This window comes from Vicugna pacos, chromosome X, assembly GCF_048564905.1.
Source record: "Vicugna pacos chromosome X, VicPac4, whole genome shotgun sequence".
NCBI lineage: Eukaryota > Metazoa > Chordata > Mammalia > Artiodactyla > Camelidae > Vicugna > Vicugna pacos.
Genome location: NC_133023.1, coordinates 57,184,761 through 57,207,177, shown reverse-complemented (window position 1 = coordinate 57,207,177; position 22,417 = coordinate 57,184,761). Strand labels below are relative to the sequence as shown.

General features: G+C 43.7%; 1 protein-coding gene across 3 annotated transcripts in view; it reads right to left on the bottom strand.

Annotated features, from left to right (window-relative positions):
- Positions 1-2,012: 2,012 nt before the first annotated feature.
- The window catches only part of SLC16A2 (solute carrier family 16 member 2), a 93,827-nt gene continuing 73,422 nt past the window's right edge, over positions 2,013-22,417 (bottom strand). For all 3 annotated transcript variants that reach the window (XM_072955832.1, XM_072955831.1, XM_006217157.4), the window contains 5 exons: positions 15,060-15,204; positions 11,372-11,822; positions 10,252-10,395; positions 6,158-6,386; positions 2,013-4,569 (listed from right to left, as the gene is read on the bottom strand). In XM_072955832.1, the coding sequence (XP_072811933.1) occupies positions 4,349-4,569; positions 6,158-6,386; positions 10,252-10,395; positions 11,372-11,822; positions 15,060-15,204 (1,190 nt within the window). In that variant the 3' untranslated portion in view covers positions 2,013-4,348. The remainder of the gene's footprint in view (positions 4,570-6,157; positions 6,387-10,251; positions 10,396-11,371; positions 11,823-15,059; positions 15,205-22,417) is intronic.

Sequence of the window (22,417 nt, the reverse complement as noted above, 5' to 3'; positions counted from 1 at the left end):
GTCAGGTTTGCCCTCCCCTCCCTTCATCTGGACCTGGATCTTACACTAATTAGATGTGAGCAATAGGCTAATTTGATCCTGCTCTAGCTCAGCAGGAAACCAACACTGAGGAACTCGTAGTTCTTCCGGGAGGCTCTAGTCAGGGGAGGCCAGTCACAGGGCGGTGAAGAGGGGGAGAAGCTGAGTCCTCTGTCCCAGAAAGGGCATGGTGGCCCCTGTCCTGTCCCAAAGGCTCTGAGATCTGTAAGATCTGGGCCCTGGGGTCCAGAAAAGGAAAAATTATTTTGGAAAGAAGATAGTATGTATTCCTCTTGCGTTTCTTCTCTTTGTTACCTCCACCTCTGTTCCTTTCATTTCTGAAATTCCTGGGTTCTAACAAAGTGCTGACACAAAGCAGGTCCCTAGAAAATTTTGCTGAAATGACTTGAAAACTAGGCATGAACTCTGCTTCTGGTGACCACTAGAGAGAGCTGAAAGTCAGGAATTGAAATTCCTTCTAAAGTTGAGCCTCCTATCTAATCCCTTTCCTTGTGCCTCTGGAGTCTCCTTGACATTTCAGCTTATTAGAATTCAAAACTTGCTTCAAAAACTCTGGCTCAAACTAGCACCCACCCTACCTACGCACCAGCTGTTGGATACCAGGGATTTGCTAGGGGCACCTGTAATTCCTGTCAGCTGGCCTGCTCTGCTGCTGTGAAATGGCAGGGTACTGCTGGCTGCCTCTTCAAACATGAAAAGGCCCTGGAGGAGAGCATATGCTCATAAAAATTATGGGATTCCATAGCTTTGAAATCTAATGATCCCCAGTGATCAAAACAGACTAGAGCCTTGGGGCTACTAGGGAAGGGACTGAGGGGGCAGCAGATCTTGGGTGGGAGAGCCTGGGGCCAGTCAGCAGGACACAGTAATTAGTATCAGTGGGAAGAGATGAGGAGGCTGGCAGCTTGAGGATGTCTGCATTGAGTCAGGGGAGAAACGACAAGAGCCAAGAGCAGGGTGGTAAACCACCCTCTCGCAAAGGAAACCAGTCTCCTCCACCCCTCCCCTGCCCAGTGTATGGTCACAGGGAGATAGACTTGTACCTCTTGGGTTGGTGGGGGTGGAAGGACAGTAGGTGGGATCAGCTCTCCAAGGCCAAGGCTACATGAAGGTCTGGAGAACTTGGGAAGAGAGAATACCAAAAGTATAGGTTGGTTGCGAGTGAAAGTAATAGTGAAAAGATGGGCTATGTTAAAAGTCAGACTTTGTTCAGACTCAATTTTTGCTCAGAGCTGGTCCTGCTGACACCCTTTTGGAAATAGGCTCACTGTATAGTTGTTGAATAAAGTGGGCAAGTCATTTTCCCCTCCTTGTGTTGGCTTCCTCATTTGTAAAAGGAAGGATTTGGACTGGACCAGAAGTTAATTATCAGAGCTCAAATTCCAGTCTGCTCTGTTGCTGTTGAAGTGTGTGAACCAGCAACAGACTCTTTTTATTATACAGGTTTCAGTTTCTCCACTTCAATTCAAGGCAGAATATGAACAAGGGAGACTCTACAGTTACTCCTAGCTTTGTCATTGTCACAGGCCTCTCTTTTGCATCACCCTCAATTGCAGGCTCTGTTGCTGCCTGGCTGTTTAACCCAGCTATACTAGTCCCTTCAGGTTCCCCCATCAATAACAAGGGAGAAGAAAAGGGCTTTAAATGGATTATTGCTAAGGTCTTTGCCAATTTTCAACATGGCATGCTTGTAGCAAGGTGGTGGCCTTGGTGGGGCCTCCACTCCAACTCAGTCACTAATCATGTTCTCATTTTGTGAAGTAACCACTTTTCTACTTCAGAGCTCCCTAAAAAAAATCCAATCCTGAATAGTTCATCCAGCTCTAAACTCCTTTTCCACTTTCTGCTATCAGAGAAGATTATATATCTTGGCATAAACTTGACTTGAAATGAGACTTGTTCTGAAGCTAAACCTTCTGCTGTTAACCAGGTTAAGATTATTTCACCCTTGGAGGCAACATACAAACCAAAGCTAGATTTTTCGATCTGTTTATTTTGTTCCAAACCTTTTGAGGATTTAAATGTCCCAGATCTCAAGCTCCCAAATTTTGTTCGTTCTCCTAGATTTAACTGTGGTGCAAAAGAGGCTGCATCTTTCCCTAAGTATTAATACTGTGCTGCTTTCACCAACCAACATTCTCTCCAAAAGTGCATAAGCACACACATGTACATACACATGTTTGGGAGAAGTAAATTGACACCCGGCCATGCCATATTATGTAATACCTGATAGGGCAGATTTGAGACCTGTGAATGTTTTCCCTCATCTGGAGAGAAGTGGGTGGCAGCCTAATTCTTAAGAGCGATCCACACTTTGAGCAACAAGGGAGGCCCTGCAGAAGTGCCCTCAGGTGACTTGGTGGGGGTTGGGCAGGGAGGAATGGGAGCAGGGGCTTTGTTGCTCCAGTATTCTCAATGGTCTCTCCTGGGAGTTAAAGTGCTCCTGGGGCCCAGCTTCTCCTATTTCAGTGCTGTTTGAGATAATAGGATAGTAATTAGGCAAGCCCCTTCCTATTCACAGAGCTAAAAACCAATGGGTTTTCCTTTGGGGAGTTGATAAGAGCTGGACTGGGACCAATGTAGAGGGCTCAGGACTTTGGCCTTGAATGAAGCCATCAGAGGCCAGCCACGCCCCAGCTGCCTGTTTGTAACGGAAAAACTCATGGGTAGGGACCACTGTCTTCTTTGGAGCCCCTCAGGGGCAACCTCATACTCCTGGCCCCGGAATGGCCCTGGCTTGGGGTGGCAAGTCACTGTTAACTCTAAGTGACAGCCAAGGATGCCTGGCAAGAAGATGACGAAAGGTGAAGGTAACAAGAACACAATAGACAAAGACCCAGAATAGGGAGAGACACAGAGGCAAAGTGAGGAAAAAGGCTGAGCTCCTAATGAGGTGAGTTGTGCTGGCTGGACACAGCCTGGATGGAAATGCTCTTCAGTAGGAGTGCTGCCCAGAGCCTAGGCATAGGGAAGTATCTGGCACCTATTTCATAGGGATAAAAATGATCCAGAGTCTACCTTTTCTGGCAACTTTAATGCCCACTAAGTAGAGTGGTCAAGGATGCCCAGCATGGGGACACATTGGGTGGTAAAGGCTAGGATGGTTTCCCTTTCCTAGAAGAAACTGTCCAACAATGTGCATTTCCATCTCTACCTTTTGAAGGATCCAGGTTGGAGATGGGATTTTTCCCTAAAACAGCTCATTTTCTGGCCTGGCCCATGTGGAAATGTTGACCGGTAATGAATAATGAGAGATGGAGGAGTTGGTCCTTCACCGGTCAATAACCATTGCCCCTTCCCCCCACTATGCCCTGTCATCAGTCTTCCTCTGCTTGCTGAGATGAAAGGAATTTCTTCACATTTTGACAGGTGAATTCAAGGATGGGGAGCTAGGAGAGCCTGCAGGTTAATGCACTGGTCTGGGAAATATGTAAAAATCAGTGAGTGGAACTTTATGGCATGTAAGGTTTCTTCCCTATGTAATATTCTACTTTTCCAGTCTATGATTATAGCAGCTTGAGCCAAAAAGTGAGATGTGGTTCAGCCTGAGATGAGTGGGATTGATTCTAGTGTTAGGGGTGGGCTAAGCCAAGGTTAGGTTGACTGGCCCAAGCCCTGGGTCCCTCCTTTCTTCAAGCACCCATAAGTCTATGACAGTAATAAAAAGAAATAGAGGGGAAAGAGAAGGGAGAAGAGGCAGTAGAGGGAAAGAAAGGAGGAAGGAAAGAAGGACCAACCACATGATGTGGAAACTCTCTGTACACTTGTAAAATGATGTCAGCCACAGCTCTTGGGAAGCCATAGCTCTTACAGACTTTGAGGATAAACAAGGCTTCTTGTCTCATTTTACCTCTATGCCGTTCCCCCCATGCCCCCAAACAGTTCCAAAGGACAGATGGCAAGGAACTCCTCTGCACACAGGTCCTTGGATCTTCCCACCAGGCTTCTGGGGACACAGTAGCACCTTTGGCAGTTGCTTTTAGTGAGTGACTAATAAGCTGGGCCAGGAGTTCCCATCCCCCAAGAGTTGAAAAGTATATGGAGAGGTTCCAAAGGCCAGGAGATGAACCCAAGCTTTGCTAGATCCTGGGAGAAGAGAACCCTGGCAAGTTTAAAGGCATTCATGGGGAGAATTTGATTAATGAGTTTGGAACACCTGGAGCTTTGGCTCCAAGGGATGGTCAGGTGGCTGAAATGCTGTGTGTGCAGGTTTGGGAACAAGTGTGCTGGTGGCAAAAATGTAAATGCTGAGCAGGGCAGGGTGAAGGGAAAGGTTTGGGGAAGAGCACACAATGGCAAAGAAGAGGCATTAGATTTGTTCTTCAGGGTTGGGGGAGCCTGGCAGCAGCTCCCCGTTGGGATCTGGGTCAGGGGCCAACATCTTATCCTTGCTGGAATCCCTTTGCTCTTTCTTGAACATCCTTTGATGCATCAGAGGGACGAACAAGAGGATTACAGCCCCGATGATAGGGGGCACACCGGCAAAGTAGAAGGCCACATGATAGTCCCCAAAACAGTTGCGGAGGAGGCCTGAAACAGTCAACAGAGACAAGTCAAGCTCAGCTTTGCCCTACTGCCCAAAAGTGCTCTCTGCCCCTTCTAGGGGCCATTAACAATGCCTATCCAGAGAATCTTGGACTGTACAGCCTTGACCTAGAAGCCCCTCTCAGTTTAAATATGCCTGGATGGAAGAAACAAAACCTCTATTATAAAGGCAAGTGGCCTTTCCCTGAGGCACTGGGGCTACAGGTTCGTGAGGGTAATGCTCATTATAAAATAAGCTAATGAAGCTTCTCAAAGATCTCCATTTTTGACTTTCATGAAGCTACAGCTAACTTCTAGTCACTCCTAGGTATGGAGTTAGTAAGGAAGCTAGGTTAAAAGAACTCTACAGAAGATGGCCAAGCCTTGTCTGGCTTCACAGTGATATATCCGCCTACACCCTAACTTGGGCTAGAATGTTCTTGTGGAACAATTCAGCCAAGTTCTCATTTTCCCTTTCTCTGAAGTGCCTGCTTGCCCTAAGAGGAGGCTGGATGTGTCTCTTTCCTTCCAGCTGCAGATATGTTTGGCTCTTCTGGGTTCCTCTAAGTTGTGGATGTGTTTGGCATGGAACACAGGGCCTCCCCTGCTCACTTCCAGAAGCTAATGTGGGCCACCTCATAGGGAGGATGGGCCCAGAAACACTACTGAGGAAAAGTAAGTCAGCCTGGAAGCTGTTTAGGAGGTAAGCAAAATGGAAAAATATAGATTCTGGGATCCACCCTTGGGGTCAGAGCAGGTAGAGGCTGCCCTCCCTCAGTTGGCAGTATGGCTGTTGTACAAGGGCCTGAGTAGAAGGTTTTGTCAGTATAACACAGCCTGACCAGTGCTCTCACAACACCTTGTGCAGAATTGATGTTCAAGGAATGTTTTTTGAGTTAGCTCAGTTGGCCAGCCTAGGAGAGGCTAGCCCATAAATCAATATTTGCAATAAATCCTAAAGAGAGAAAATGTTCTCTTCTTATTAGTTTTCCTTGTTTCCTATATTCCCTGGAGCACCAACAATGCCTTTCTTGAAAGTGAAGAGAGTGCTGAAAGATGGCAAGCCAGAACTTTTGCCTGCTGCCTGCTGCAAGTGAGCCTCATTGGTCCAGTCCTGAGTTGTGGTCTTAATCAAATCTTCTCTACAGTTCAATTCAGAAGCCAATAGAGGAGAAGGGGGATGTCTCTAAGTCTTAGTAAGACATGGCCCACTTTCTCTTCTCTTCCTGCTCAACTATCTTTCTAATAATTACTTGCCTATGAAGAAAGAGAAGATTCTGGACCAATAGAATGGTCAAGAAGGCCAAACCCATTTCTCTCTCTACCCTCCTGGAATCAGCCATGCTGTCTACAGTAAGACTCCACTGAAGCAGATATACAGCCATGAAAAGCCCATTTCCCAATGTGAATCCATGCACATATACTGTGCTTAGTCCCTTTCACCAATAGTGCTAAGGGGTTTCGTGCACTCTGACAAGGCTGCATAAATAGAGAATGAGAAGAAAAGGGACTTCAAGCAGAAATTCTTAGGAGAGCTAGATCCCAAGGAAGACAGGACTCCCCCACTCATACCCTCCCTATATATCATCCTCACCTGCAATGGGGGGTCCAGCAATCATTGGCAGGGCCATCATGCCCAGGAGGTAGCCAATGGCCTGTGAGGCCTGCATGGGGCCCACCAGCTCAAATGCGATGGGAGCCATGATGGTGATAAAGAAGCCATCACACAGGCCCAGGAAGAGGCAGACGACGATGAGGCCCCCGAAGCCCCGGCATAGGGGAATCATCATGGACATCAGGCCCAGGAGCAGGAAGGAGATGACCTAGAGGAGCAACAGACTGAAGTCATGTTGTGCTTGCCTGCCAAGACCACATAATAAATCACATCTCTTTCCTTAGGGCCTCATTTATACCATCTGTAAAATGGGGCAAAGGGATGTCAACAGAAAGACTAGTTGGACTAAATAGTTACTTAGGTCCCTTCTAAGTCCTGCTTAGAGGGACTTAGGATTCAAAATTCTTAAGAGAGCCCTTATTTAACTTTGATTCTGTCAAGATTTTTTAAAAGGTAAAGGGCATGGCCCCTGTCCTCAAGAAGTTGTCTTTTCACTGGACTCTAAGATAAACAAAATTGCTTTTTCTACTTTCTGATTCTTGTGTTTGTCTACTCCAGGCATCAGGGTCTGGGATCAGACCATGCTGGTGTTCTTAGATCCAAGTTAGGTATGGGAAAAGGAAGGGGAGGAAGTGAGGATGACTTGAATAATGATTGGATGCATGAATGGAAGGCACAGCTTTCTAAAATGGGAAAGGAGCCAGTGCCCATTTCTGTGGGAGACTGCTTTTAGAAAACATCTTGGTGTGAAGGAGACCATTGGGAGGTTCACCCAGGTTCCTTAGGCTTTAGGACATGGGACACACTACCCATCACAGATATCTTAGGGTGGCTCTGGGGGCTTCTAAGCTTGTCTGGGCACCCTGCAGAGGCAACAAAAGGGTCTTTAAGGAGAACCAAGACACTAGGAGGAGGTCTAGGGAAACTGAAGCCAGCCCAAGGGCACTAACTAGCCACTGGGCTTTCTTTGGGCTGAGAAAAATGACTCTGAAGTAAAGAAGCTGCCTTTCCAGAGGCTGTTTTTCCCATCTCAATAGAGAGAAGGGCCACTGGAAACACAACTGGCCTTTTAAATGAGGTCATCTGCAACCTATGTCAGTGAGCCAGACTGAAGAGCTGGGCTGTGGGTAGAGAAAGGAGCTCCTTCCCCCACCCACTTGTAGCCAGTGGAGTCAGGTTGTCCCAGGGTCAGGGCTAAGACCTGATCTGTTTACCAATGCCTTGACAGGACCTAGGATTTTCCAGTAGTTCGCATAAGTAGACTGCCTTACCCAGGAAGGGTAAGTCACCGCATGATAAGGATATGTCACCATTATCACCACATGGAAGGTGGGCAGGAAGGTCAAGGATGTCTCAAGCCCTAAAGATTCCCTGTTTTGTTGCTGGCAGTGGGTTTGTTAGGCTAACTGGTTGGTTTTGGAGAGGATAAGAAATGTCCTGGTCATGCCGTCTGAGGAAATCTCTTTGTTGAGGGACTTTTGAACTTTGCCAAGGCTGTCTTGGAATAGCTACTCAGAATCTAGGAATAAAGACTTATATATCTTAGTTTCTTCTCTAAGGTTTCATGTACAACTGTAAGATGAAACCAAGCTATATCAACCAAGCTATAATAGTATGGCAATTAAGAGTTAATATCATCATATAATACAAAGGACCCCATTAACTGATTTCAATTTGCTCTAATTACTACCTATTGTGTCTAACTGCCTCTTAACATCTTCCATGACGTCTTGCCAAGATTTGTAATTTAAAAATCCCTCTTGGAACTGAGAATCAGGCCTCAAGAATTGGCCCAAAGTGAGGTTGTCCTGCAGGTTGTCATCATTTCCTTTCCAACAGACTGTCTAGGGGCTTGACACCAGACAGATGTACCTGTCTTCATCAATAGTAGGAACCACAGGGTCTAATGGATGGCTCTTCAGAACCTGAAGCTCTGTGTACCTACTTTCCTCTCCCAGACCCTCATTCTTGCACCTGACCCAGGGAAAAAAGGAGGCAAATTCCTGTGATGGATTATCTTGAGTAGCTCAAGAGAAAGAAGTTCATTCATTGTCTTGTGCTCTCAGCCTGAGACACTTACCAGCACAAAGACTTTAGACAAATCACTTTCCCTCTCTGGGCCTTAGTTCCTCAGTTTGTAAAATGAGGGAGTTAGACTACAAGTTGATGAAGATATGTTTCAGCTATAAAGTTCTCAGATTATTTTTAATTATTCTAAATGGTAAAGTGGGGTTTAAATAAGAGTGGAAAAGGGGAGAGAATGATGGGTGGGTAGGGGAAGTGATAAACAGAAGCACTGGGCCTTAAGCCTAGCTCTGCTTCTGATTAGCTAATGTCTCTGCCTCCCTTGGAACTCTCTCTGCACAATAGAGAGCAAAAGCTGCTTTGGCCCCACGTCTCTCCTGGAGGCTATGGTGAGAAATGAGCTATATGGCTAGGCAAGGGCTGTTGCCTTTCCTGAAGATAAAGCCGTGGCCCAATGCTAGCTTATCCTGATTTCCAGCACCATTTGGCATCTTGGAACTGCTGATACTGACAGGGAAGATCCACAGGCATGGTATGCAAGAGGCTGGGAAAGCCACATATATGGTCCTATGCAAAAAGCCACTCAGGTAAGGGATTTGCTGATATTTTCACAGGAACTAAAAATGTCATAATTGGTTTATCTCAATCACAGGCTTTTGGTTTGACTTTGGTCAAGTCACTTATCATGGCTGGGACTTGGCTCTGCCATCCATCACTTAGGATAAAGTGGAATATGGGAAGAGTGCTACATAGCAGTTCAGCTCTGCCACTGCTGTCTAAGTCTTCCCTTCAGTTTCTCCATCAGTGTAATGAGAGATTGGACTGGATGGACCATAATGGAACCCCTAGTTCTGACAAAGCAGATTCACTAGCTCTTGCAAATCTAACACAAAGTTAAACACAACAAGAAACCTTAATCATATCCTTATCCAAGACATATGAGGGTATTTAGGAAAACACTTGGGGCTGTCAGAAGACAGAGAAATCCCTGCTGTGAGTACAGTCAGGGCCCGTTGGAAGTGCTTTTAGGGCTTCTCCAGGGAGTCAGAACTCAACCACCTTCCTGATGTATTATTTATGACCACGTGTTTTCTGGGGCTGCCATTGCCCCTCCACAGGGTTCCACACTTGGGCACCTTCTGGTACACCCAGCTGCATGAGCCAAAAGCATGAGCCAGTTCAGAAGGCTATATTGTTGCCAGGTACACAAAGACAGACAGCTTGACTGGTAGTTTGTATTCAAGCTGGACTAGAGCCCAGTTTACACAGAAAATGGCCTCCCAGGCACCCCATAATATGAGGCCACCTGTGTCAGTGTGAGAAGGATTTGTATGGCTTTGTATGGCTTTTTATGGTTATAACATTTTTTACTTCTCAAAGCCAGGTCACACCTATACTTATTTTGATCCTCACCTGCAAGGTGAGATAGGAAAGGCAAAAATTATTCTTAGCGCACAAAGGAGGAAAGTGAGGCCTAGAGAGGGGGAAGTGAGATCTGGGCTTTTCTGGCACTTTTTTTGTATCCATCAAGAGGATGGCATTTGAGAGCCAGTGTTTAGTGCCAAGTAGCTCTGGAAGTATAAGAAGTGATGACCTGGGCCTAGGCCTGGAGGAGAGAGACACTGGGCCACAGAGTACTACAGAAGCCTAAGACCCTCCAAGAGAGTATAAGATAGCAATGAGATCAGTCCTTACTGGGGGCGGCATTTAACTCCTAGCTTCAGTTTCCCTCTTTCAGGTGAGAGAGCCTTCATTAATAAACATTTTCTTTGAAAGTGCTTTTAGAGGTTCCATTTACACTGCTCTCACTGGATACTCACTTGAAAGAAGCAGAACAAGGATGATGGCCTTTACTTAAAAGCAAAGGAAACTGAGGCTTAGAGAATTTGATCGACTTGCCCATGTCACACAACAAGCTGATGTCAGAGCTAGGGCCTAGGGCACAGCAGTTACATACCCTACCATTCTGTCCCAAAGGTTGGGAATAGGATAACATAGCATCTGTGGCAGGCTGTTCTCCCCACAGTAGACAGGGTGGTCACACTCACCTGCAAGTAGATCTTCTTAAGGCCAGGAATGGAGTCACTGACACGGCCTGACACAAGGCGCCCAAGGCCTGAGGTAGCCCCAATACACACCAAGAGCACCCAGGTCTGCTTGATTTCCAAGAACTCCTCTTCCACATACTTCATCTGAAAAGCATAGCACCAGGCCCCCCAGGATATGAAGAAGAAGAGGAGCTGAGTGGTTGACTGTTGGCATACCCAGAACCCTCTACTGCTTATTCCCTTGGACTATGGCAGAAGTGCCTTCTCCTGTAGCCTCCTCCCCTGTAGCCCTCGTGCCAGGACAAGCTCTCTGGCTGCTTCTAACAGCTTAGTAAGTTGCTTATCCCTTAGCTGTCTCGATTCTGGGCTTCTGAGCAATAGCTGAGGGCAGTGAGTATCTCCAAGCCCCTTCCAAGTTCTGGCAGGACAGAATACAGCCTTCACAACTGAAAAAATCCAAGGGTTCCCTTATAATCTCCCCATTCTCAGACCCGGAACTGATAGCCTGGGGAAACAGCAGGTCATGAGGGTAGAAAGATCCACCAACCTCCAGATAATATTCCAAAGTGTGTTTTAAGAAACACAAGATCTGTGGAAGATAACAGCTGGACTAAAATCAACAGTTCTGTGACCAAAAAAGTTGGGTGGATGCTGGTTAAAGAAAGCTGAATTGATTACTGCAGGCTTTTTGATATCTTTAAAAGATTGATACACATTATGAAGCTAGAGAGATCTAGTTATTTCCTAAACAAAATTAGTTGACCACAAAGACCAGCATTCCATAAAACACACTCTTAGAAAACCCTATCTTTGGGTCCCCTAGGGCAGTCTCCTGTATCCCAGTGATGCTTATCTTCTCCTGAAAATCTATCTAGCTTTATCAGTGGGGGCAACCATAGGCATAGGCCTTCCCCTAAGGAACTTCCCCCATTTCCCATTGAGGTCTTCCCTCAGGCTATGCTCTTTCCTACTCTGGGTCTTTCCAACCACTGTTATGTCTTTTTCTAAAGGTCCCAGCTCTGCCCTTTCAGTGTCCTTTGCTCCTATCCTCTGGATTTCAGGCAGGTTAAGGGCAGCTTCTTGGGGCCAGGTAGGGTAGACCCACCCTGGTATTCCTCACCAAGTGTACATAGGGAACGAAGTAGCCAAGGGCAGCAGCAGCAATCCCGAAGGCCCAGATGCGGTAGGTACGTTGGCGGAACACTCGCATGTTGAAGTACTTCCTGAGCTGAGCCAGAAAGCGTTGGCACAGGGTGTGAACACCTCTCTTGCTTGGGGTGTCCTGGGAGCTAGGCAGGAGGGGCCGGTAGGTGAGTGAAAGCAGCGTAAGAATAAACATAAAGGTACTCAGCACCTGGAAGGTTTGGGCGAGCTGGATCTTAGCCCCCAGCGTTTTGATGAGGAGGGGGAAGGATATGGAGAAGATGCTACTCCCAGCAGACACCACACCATTGGCCAGACCCAGGCGACGTTGGAAGTAGTGGCCCAGGATGACGAGAGATGGCTGAAAGGCGAAGGAACAGCCACAACCAAAGAGAATCCCATAGGTGAAGTAACGCAGGCTTAGCGAGCTGTGGAAGAGACACCAAGAGCTATCATTCAGAAGCCTGACCAGCAGGCCACCTGCCCTTCTCCTCCCACCCTCCTGAGACCTTAATTCCCCCCATCCTTAACCTACAGCCCACTTATTACTGACCCTCAGAGCAGACAAGGAACAGGACCTTTTGATCCCCACTTTGTAGATGGGGAGACAGAGGCCCAGATATGTGAAGTGATTTACCCAAAGTAGCATGACTGGGGATCAGCAAAGCTTTGGCTTGACTCTAGGTCTGTGTGACTCTAGTCTGAATCCTAGCATCTCATCAGAGAGGATAGTTCAAAAGTCACAGCTAGGCTATGCAAAGTCTGGATGAGGGCCTACAAGGAGTAAGTCAGTGCCTTAAAGAAAATAGTTCCACCTACTGCTCACCTAGATGCCAGGGGGAGTCTGATACCAAAGATTTATCCCAAGTAACAAGAAAATTCTGCAAGGAGCCAAGGTCCTGGAAGGTTGAGACCCTCCAAAGGACTCTTCAGTGTCTTCCTCCATGCTCAAGGCCCTTAATATTTCAGAGAATGGTTGGTGGTATCCTGAGAGACACTCCCTCCCCAACCATGCCAAAGGTCTGGATATCCTAAGACCCTTTACTGTAGGCCTTAGATAATAGCCATGGAGATCCTTAGGTAAGGAGTCCCTGTAACTTCCAGAGACTGGCTTCTGTTGCTGGACATGATATAGACTAGCTTTCCAGAGTAGTTTGGCTGCTTGATGGGAAGTAGTGCCTCAAAGAAGTTGTGGGCCTGGCCAAGTAAGACATTTCTCGCTAAAACTCTTGGGTCCTGCCTTGGCCATAAGCTCCTATTTACAGAAGGCAAAGGGTCAGAGGGAAAAGGCCATGGGAAGGTCAGCTCAGCCAGCCATCTGCCCTCAGACAATATTAGCACAACCTAGTGAAGAATTTTGTCTTCTTTTTGATGCCTCCACATATTTTGCAATAGTTCTTATCTGACCTTTTAATAACCTAATACTCTCCATGGTCAGGCAGTTCCTCTCCATAGATAGACCCAGTCCTCATACTAAAGGACTGGACTTATGCCACAGAGATGAAGTGGTGCTAGTACTCATGATTCTAAGATAGCTATCATCATCATTGCTTTCAATCTGCCTGCATTCATTGGATATGAGCAAGGGCTTTGGTGCCAAAAGGGTTGCTTCTAGTTAGAACACATAGCTAAGTCAATTGTTCCTCTTATGTCAGATTCTTTGGGGCCTCATCCCATTAGGGTCTAGATACCCTTTGGGACTAACCTGGGCTGGGGGCCTCGTCTAAGGGAGAGGAGTTAGGAAAGTCTAAGGGAGACCTTCAAGGAGGAGGGTCAGAGGGAGCAAACATGGGATTCAGTTCAGGATGCTGTGTGGTGAATCTATTTCTAGCTGGGCCCCACGGCAGGAGGTCCCTGAGTAGGCTTGCCAAGGCCTCCCCAGCTCTGCCTGAACTTTGCCCCACCTCACACCATCCAAAGGAACTCAGAGCCCTGATTCAGACAACAGGAAGGATGACCTGGAATTCTAGCCACAAGCAGAACCATTCTTCCACTAGACGTGAAACCATCCAGAAAGTTTCTTGGCTCTGAAGATGTTCTTACAGAAAGGGCAAAGTGGGTGGGGGAGGATCCTAGGGGCTGGAGAACAGAACGCCTACTCCAATGTGCCTAAAGAAGAGTGCCAAAAGAAAGCACATCTGAGCTCCTTCCCCTGCTGTAACTGAGCTCATGTGGATTGGAAGGAAAATGGGATCCGTATGTTGCTAATTTGTTTACACTTTGCTCTGCTTGGCTTTAAAAAACAGGCCTCTGCTATGTAGTACCGAGACTGGAGCCGCTTCTGAGGCCTAGCTCCTTCCCACAAGGAGCCAGGCACCAGCTTGCTGAGGGCAAATGAGGCCGACCACCAGAAGGGTCCTGAAAGGGTTTGGAGCTGCTGCCCTGAGGGTGCTGAACAGATTACAGGCAGGACATGGTTTTCCCTGCCTCTGTCCCAATTGGATGGTACCAAGCCAAGAAACCATTGCAGGCCAGATCCAAGCTCTGCTGGAGGCTAGGCTGGGCAGCCGGAAATGCTCAAATCATAAAGAAAGCTGGCTCAAACTTACAGGGCCCAATTGCAGCAGAACACAATTATCATTCTCTGCTGTGAGTGGAACCTTAGGCCTAGAGAACAGAACCATGGTGCTTCTCTGGGGAGCCAAGCTCAGAAAGCAAGTCTCTGACAAGTTAGCTGTGTCTCCAGGCAGGCATTCTCCTACACCAACCCAGGCATATTGGAAGTAGGAGGTACCATAACTTCCAAAGTGTCTTTGGCAGAAAGTCAACGGAGTTCTTTAGGAATCCCTTATTCCTCAGGAAGTGGTAAAGGGTTTTTATTTCCCCCTCCCTTACAGACATGCTTCTGCAGAGCTGGTAGAAAGAAAGCAGAAAGTGAACTTGTAGCCTGCTCCTTGCCTGATACCACCAAGTTCCGCCAGTGAGACCAATGGGACTAGAGTTTGAGTTTACCCAGCTTAGGGTTATCTAGGTAGCTGGGTTCTTGGTCTGTAGCTCAGTGAGGGATGCTGCTAAACATCCCTTCTCATGCTCAAGACATGAATCTTTATCTGTCCATCCATACATTGGTATCCAGAAATACCCAGGAAAAGACCAGAAATGCTAAACAGCCTTGGGCTCAGCTGACCTCTTTTTCAGCATAAGATTCCCTGAGGAATACTGTAATGGTAGGTGTTCACATGGGCTTACTCTAGAAGTTCATTCCCAAGAGGGCAGTTGAGGTCATGAGATGTGCAAGATGCGTAGCACTGAAGAGAAATGGAATGGCAGAGTTGGAAGACACCTGAAAAGACCTGATCTAATCTCCTCATGTTACAGATACAAAAATTGAGGCCCAGAGAGGGGAATGGTATTCATCAATTGTTACATTGCCATTCGGTGGCCAAAATTGGACTTGAGCCTTCCTGTATTAACTCCCAAGTTTGGACTCCTTCCACCATTTTGGAACTCTTGGGTCCTTTTTGGGTATATTCCCTACCAATGTGTAATGGGGACCCACCCTAGATGAATCCCATTAGACAATAATTCTTGGGAGAAGAGCCTTTAAGGACCCTTCATGGAAAGAGCCATAGGGGATTCTGCAATGAGAAGAAGGTCTCTTGCTGAAGCCCAGAAATAAGCCAAAACTCAGCCTTGGGCAAATGGCTAGCAACACCTATCCTTACCTGGTGAAGGAGCTGGTATGGAGGCCAATGAAAGCGACAGCAGCCCCTGCAGTTGCTGTGATTCGGCAGCCCAAACGATCAGTGAATATACTCACAATGGGAGAACAGAAGAAGATCATGCCCATTGAGAGGGCTCCTACCCATGCTGCAGAGAAAAGAAGAACAAAGACACCTTAGTTTAATGTGGTATCTGGTGGTGTGGCTGGTATCTCAGTTCTTCTCTGGCCTTTCCCAGAGGGTGTTGCATTAACCTGCACTGCCAGCCTGCCAGTCCCTAATGGCCAAGGAGGTTAGGCAATTTTCAAAGTGCCTATAGCAAGGCAATGTGAGAACCAGGAGTCTAGTTCATAAACACACCCAGAACATCAAAGTTGGGGCAGGGGGCCTTTAAGAGATCAAGTCTATGATGGAGTCTTCTAGCTAGCCACCACATAGCTGCACTATATTTATCAGCCTATTGGGCTGTTTGGTATGACCATGTGACTGAATTCTGACCAATAGAATGTGGGTAAAAGTGACACACAGCACTTCTGGCCTGGACCATAAAAAGAATCCCATGATGTTTCTAATTTCTTGTGGGCTATATAACTGCAGAGTGACCTAGGAAGCCATGTATTAAGACTGGCAGAACTGCCATTAGTTCTGTCTCAGTCCCTGAATAACTATATGGAGCAAAGTTCCCCCTCCCTTTCCAATCTGGAACCCCTGCTCTGAATATTACATAAGAAATAAACTTCTTGTCCTTTAAACCACCAAATTTCTTAGGGCCATTTGTTACAGCAGTTAAATCAACACAAACTGAAACAAAGAGATTTTCCACTACTATTTTACTGATAAAGAAAGAGGTCCAGAAATGTGAAGGGATTTACTTTCACACAGCAAGATCATACAGCAAGTCAGTGGCAGAGGTGGGACTCAAACCTAACTCTTCTTATTTCTAGTCCAATGTTCATTGTATTATCTCTTATTGGAATGAATGAAGCTTCCCATCATTGGAGGTATGCAAGCAGAGGCTAGATATAAAACAGAGGATTCAAGCATTCGGGTCAGATTTGGACTAGCCAACATTTCAGGCTAACTTCCTGGGATTCTAAGGCAAATTTATAGCTTTAGGCACTGGGCTACTTTGTTTCAGGGTCAAGGAGCATGGGAGTTAATTAAGCATTCAGAAGCTAAGGTAAGGCTTGTCTTGTCATTGGAAGAGTCCTGTGAAGATGCTAAGACTAAGGAGTAGGGAAGGCCACAGAAAAAGTCCTGGAAATGCATGAGAACATAGGACAGGTTCGGAAGCCACCCAAAGACTGATAAGGACACTGTGCAAGAGGGTCATGCAACCCTCATGTGGAAATCCTTCATCAGAGCCCATGTTTGGCAAATCCCTGACTCCAAACTCAAACAAGAGTTTATTCTGTTTATAAAGGCTCTTAAGTGTCTGTAACAATGCTCAACAGGGAGGAAGAAATTTGCCCTTTTACTTAGATTCTTCCAGCCCATTTCCCCTTGCTCAGCCCTCGGAAAGCCTAAGCTATTTTTTTGTTTGTTTGAAGGCTGTTATCAAGTTTCATCTTGGGCCTCTCTTTTCTAGGCTAAACAATCTTAGTTTCCTTAACTTTTCCTCTTAGCTTTAATTTCTAACTCTGTAATTACTTTGAGAGCTCTCCTCTGAACACATTCCAAGTTTTCATCATCATCATCAAAAAGTACTCATTGAGTGTCACCTGAGCAGGGTACCAAGCCAACTTCTGGCTTTCTTCAATTGTAGAGCCCCTAATGGGCCAGAGGAGTACAGCTGAGGTTAGACTAGTCCACTGTCTGTGTCTCTTACCTCAGAGCCTAACACATTGCTCAGATCTCCACTGGGAATCTTTGCCTTGCTGGGGGTGTCATCTTGAGTCCTAGCTGGCTGGCTCCAAAAGTACTGGCCTGAGACAGCAAGAGAACTGAACTCTCATCACAATTTTACCTCATACCTTGCAACTTGACCTCTTATCAGCTATGGGACCTTGAGCAAGTCACACAGCACTTCTCTAATCCTCAGTCTTCTCATCCGTAAAATGGGGATTAAAATTCCCCATGTGCCTTCCTCAAAGTTTTTTTATCTAATGATGATCAGATGTGATCATATGTATGAGAGCTTTATAACTACCAATAGCCACACCAGATACAAAAATTAATACAAATGGATCATAGACTCACATGTTAAACTTAAAACATCTAGAAGAAAGTCTAGGAGAAAATCTTTCTGACCTTTAGTTAGGCAAAGATTTCCTAGATATTTACAAAAAGTATGATCCATTTAAAAATTGATACATTAAATTTCATCAAAATGTAAAATTTCTGCTCTTTGAAAAATACTATTATAATATGAAAATGAAAGGGCAAGACACAGGCTGGGAAAAAATATTTACAACATACACATATGATAAAAGACTGGTATTCAGAGTACAAATGTGAGTTGACTCTCACAACTCAATATGAAGAAAGCAAACAATCCAGTTTAAAACATGGGTAAAAGAAACAAGTTTATACTGTATAGCACAGGGAACTATATTCAATTTCTTGTAGTAATTTATGGTGAAAAATAATATAAAAAATAAATATATGTATATTCATGTATGACTGAAGCATTGTGCTATACACCAGAAATTGACACATTGTAAACTGACTATATTTCAATAAAAATATATTTTAGAAAACATACGTAAAAGATTTGGATAGACATTTCACATACATACAAACACACAATGTGAATGGCAATTAGGCACATGAAAAGGTGTTCAATATCATTAATTATTCAAGAAATGCATATTAAAACCACAAGAGATACCCCTATAAAACCACTAAAAAGTATTTTTATTTATTTATTTATTTTAACTTTTTTTATTGAGTTATAGTCATTTTACAATGTTATGTCAAAGTACAGTGTAGAGCACAATTTTTCAGTTATACATGAGCAGACATATATTCATTGTCACATTTTTTTCCACTGTGAGCTACCACAAGATCTTGTATATATTTCCCTGTGCTATACAGTATAATCTTGTTTATCTATTCTACATATACTTGTCAGTATCTACAAATTTTGAACTCCCAGTCTGTCCCTTCCCACCCTCTTGGCAACCACAAGTTTATATTCTATGTCTATGAGCCTATTTCTGTTTTGTATCTGTGTTCTTGTTTTTTCAAATTCCACATATGAGCAATCTCATATGGTATTTTTCTTTCTCTTCCTGGCTTACTTCACGTAGAATGACATTCCCCAGGAACATCCATGTTGCTGCAAATGGCATTATGTTGTCAGTTCTTATGGCTGAATAGTATTCCACTGTATAAATATATCACTTCTTCTTTATCCAGTCATCTGTTGATGGACATTTAGGCTGTTTCCGTGTCTTGGCTATTGTAAATAGTGCTGCTATAGAGGTGCAGGTGTCTTTTTGAAGTAGGGTTCCTTCTGGATATAAGCCCAGGAGTGGGATTCCTGGGTCGTATGGTAAGTCTATTCCTAGTCTTTTGAGGAATCTCCACAGTTTTCCACAGTGGCTGCACCAAACTGCATTCCCACCAGCAGTGTAGGAGGGTTCCATTTTCTCTATAGCCTCTCCAACATTTGTCATTTGTGGACTTTTGAATGATGGCCATTCTGGCTGGTGTGAGGTGATAGCTCATTGTAGTTTTGATTTGCATTTCTGTGATAATTAGTGATATTGAGCATTTTTTCATGTGCCTATTGATCATTTGTATGTCTTCCTTGGAGAATTGCTTGTTTAGGTCTTCTGCCCATTTTTGGATTAGGTTTTTTTTTTCCTTATTAAATCGTATGAGCTGCTTATATATCAATGTGCATAGCAGCACTACTTACAATAACCAAGACATGGAAACAGCCTAAATGTCCATCGACAGATGATTGGATAAAGAAGTAGTATATTTATACAATGGCATACTATTCAGCCATAAAAAATGACAACATAATGCCATTTGCAGCAACATGGATGTCCTTGGAGAATGTCATTCTAAATGAAGTAAGCCAGAAAGAGAAAGAAAAATACCATATGAGATCACTCATATGTGAAATCTAAAAAAAAATGAACATAAATACAAAACAGAAACAGACTCATAGACAGAATACAAACTTGTAGTTGCCAGGGACAAGGCGGGTGGGAAGGGACAGACTGGGAGTTTGAAATTTGTAGATATTGACAGGCATATGTAGAATAGATAAACAAGATTATACTGTATAGCACAGGGAAATATATACAAGATCTTGTGGTAGCTCATGGTGAAAAAGAATTTGACAATGAATATATGTCTGCTCATGCATGACTGAAAAATTGTGCTTTACACTGGAAATTGACACAACATTGTAAACTGACTATAACTCAATAAAATAAAATTTAAAAATAATAAAGTAATACATTTACGTATTCAAAAAAAGTTAAGCATACAATTACCATATGATCCTGAAATCACACTCCCGGGTATTTACCCAAGATAAATGAAAACTTATATTTATATAAAACATGTACCTAGATATTTTTGCAGATTTTTCATAACTGCTAAAGCCTGACAATAACTCAAAATGTACTTCAGCTGGTGAATGGACAAACAAGTGGATATACATTAATACAGGGGAATACAACTCTGCAATAAACAGGAATGAACTATTGGTACACACAACAACTTGGACAATTCTCAAAGGCATTATGCTAAGTGAAAAGAAGCTAGACACAAATTATTTCATTTATATTTAATTCTGAAAAGGCAGAACTATGGGGTCAAACAGATCAGTGGATACCAGGAGGAAAGGTTGGGAGAGAGGACTCATTATAGAGGACCATGAAGGAAATTTTTGGAGTAATGAAATATTATATACCTTGACTATAATGGTGGTATCTTTTGGTCAAAATTCAGAGAACTGAGCATACAAAAAGGGTGAATATTACCATATGTAAATTATACCTCAATAAATCTGGTATTATATTAAAAATGAGAAGGTGCAGGGAACCAGAAAGTGCTGGTAGAATATCTCAGTTATGATGTATGTATATTTCTTTAAAAAAATTAGTTTGAGTGTATTGTCAAAAATGAAAAAAATACTTAAATTTTCAGTAAATTATCTTACTGGCATTTTATTAACTACAACTCACCATTATTTGGCCCTTCTGAATATCTACAATACAATGAAAACTGATGATTTGGCTTGAAAGTATCTTTCGTACAGTCAAAGAAAGTTTAAATTATATTTGATATAGCTTTTTATGTTAATAACATGTATTCATCATTATGGTATCATACAGAATATTTTCACTGCCCTAAAAATACCATGCTCTGCCTATTCATCCCTCCTCCCCTCCCAACCTCTGGCAATCACTGATCTTTCTACTGTCTCCATAGTTTTGCCTTTTCTAGAATGTTATATAGTTGGAATCATACAGTGTGTAGCCTTTTCAGATTGGTTTCTTTAGTTATATGCATTTAAGCTTTCCCCATGTCTTTTCATGACTTGATAGCTCTTTTTTTAAGTGCTGAATAATATTCCATTGTCTGGATGTACCACAGTTTATTTACCAATTCAGCTACCAAAGGACATCTTGGTTGCTTCCACATTTTGGCAGTTATGAATAAAGCTACTAAAATATGCATGTGCAAATTTTTGTATGGATTTGAGTTTTTGACTTATTTGGGAAATAATTCAGAGGAGGAATAGGTCTTGTTACCACTGAGGATGACATTCCTGGCTCTCTACTCAGTTTTCTCTGATATTACCTTGGAATGGTAGGGGGATAGACTGGGTGATTGTAGAAGTCAAAGTTCCTCACTAGGCCTTTGTTGGTAAAGGTCAGAGGGGGTGCATTTTTTTCCCATGGTGTTTGGCTGAAGTGGAGTGGTTATTATCTAAAAGATTTCTGTCGTGCAAGGCTGCCCCTTTCCTGGTCATTTGGACAGAGAAATCAGTCTTTTCTTAGGGCTCATTTTATCTGTTCCTGTTGGCATGTCTGGATTGTGTGCTTTATCAGCTCCAGGTCTAAGATATACGAGGCAAAAAGAAAACCCAGGTAATTCATCACTTTGTTGTTCCTTGGATTCTGAGATACCTAGTACATCAGCTTTCTTCTCTCTACCTTTCAGCCTTCTTATATTTGTTTTATATATAATGGCCAGTGTTTTTAGCCATACTTCATAGAAGGAATAGGGGAAAGTTACCTTGATATAGTTTTTAATGTTAAATCTACATTAAAAAAATGAAGCCATCTACATATGATATTCATTTATTCAACAGTTATTTAATGTCCTCTCTGGCCCAAACACATGGCTATCCCAAAGGCACTGAGGATGCTAAATGAGTGACATATGGTCCTTGCCATTAAGGATCTCATAGTAGAATAAGGAATGCTTTTCTTAAAATAGGGCAATAAAATGTAAAAATCCCATGGTTCAAGACCAGAGTAAAAGTTTCTACTTAAAGAGTTTTAGAGAAGTCAGCCATTCCAAGTGAAAGAAAATTCACTATGTTAAGGGAAAAAAAGGTAATTTAATAGCTACATTATTGACTGAAGAAGAATAGCATGGTATAACAGAAATATTTAAAGGGTTGTTAGCATGAAAGGTTGTCAGAGGAAATTCAGTAACAGAAAAAATATCAAGAGATGACTATATTTAAGAAAGAAGAACCAATAGTGATAATAATAATGATAATTATAATCATATTGATAATAAATGAATGCTATTGGTTACCCTTTAACTTTCTTTTACTCAGTTTCCTTTTTTTGGAAAACATAAGGCATAGATACTCATTTCTAGAGCCCTCAACAGTCCTTGGACTCAAAACTAGGGAGTTTTTGTTGTTTCCCATATTATCCTTGCTCTCATATGAGGCAGACAAAGAGATTTTAATGAAGCAGCTGAGATATGGGAGAGTTGGGAAGGGTGAAAAGTAGATTTTAACAGGAGATATAGAGGGTCATCTTTATAAACAAACTTGGCAAAATCAGGGATGACATGCCACAACTTTCCATCAGGCTGAGAGCATTATTTTCAATGTACAGCTGTGCTAAGTGCTAAGCAAGCATCTAATGTCTGACTAATAAACTTTCTGCCCAACATAGCCCTAGGGCTCTAAGGACTAACTGTCTATGAACACACCATCCACAGCTGTCATCCAGTGATTCTCAGACTTCTCTTCAGCCTCAACCACTACCCTCAGGTGAGTTAAATACTCCCAGAGAGTTGGCCCCAAAAGGCCTGTACCTGAAGTGAACACAATGTCTGTATTTACCAGGCATCCCCCCTCCTTTCCTCCTCTAAGCACCCATAGCCAGCTGAGCTTCTGTTGAGCCTGGGCAGTACAAAAGCAGAAC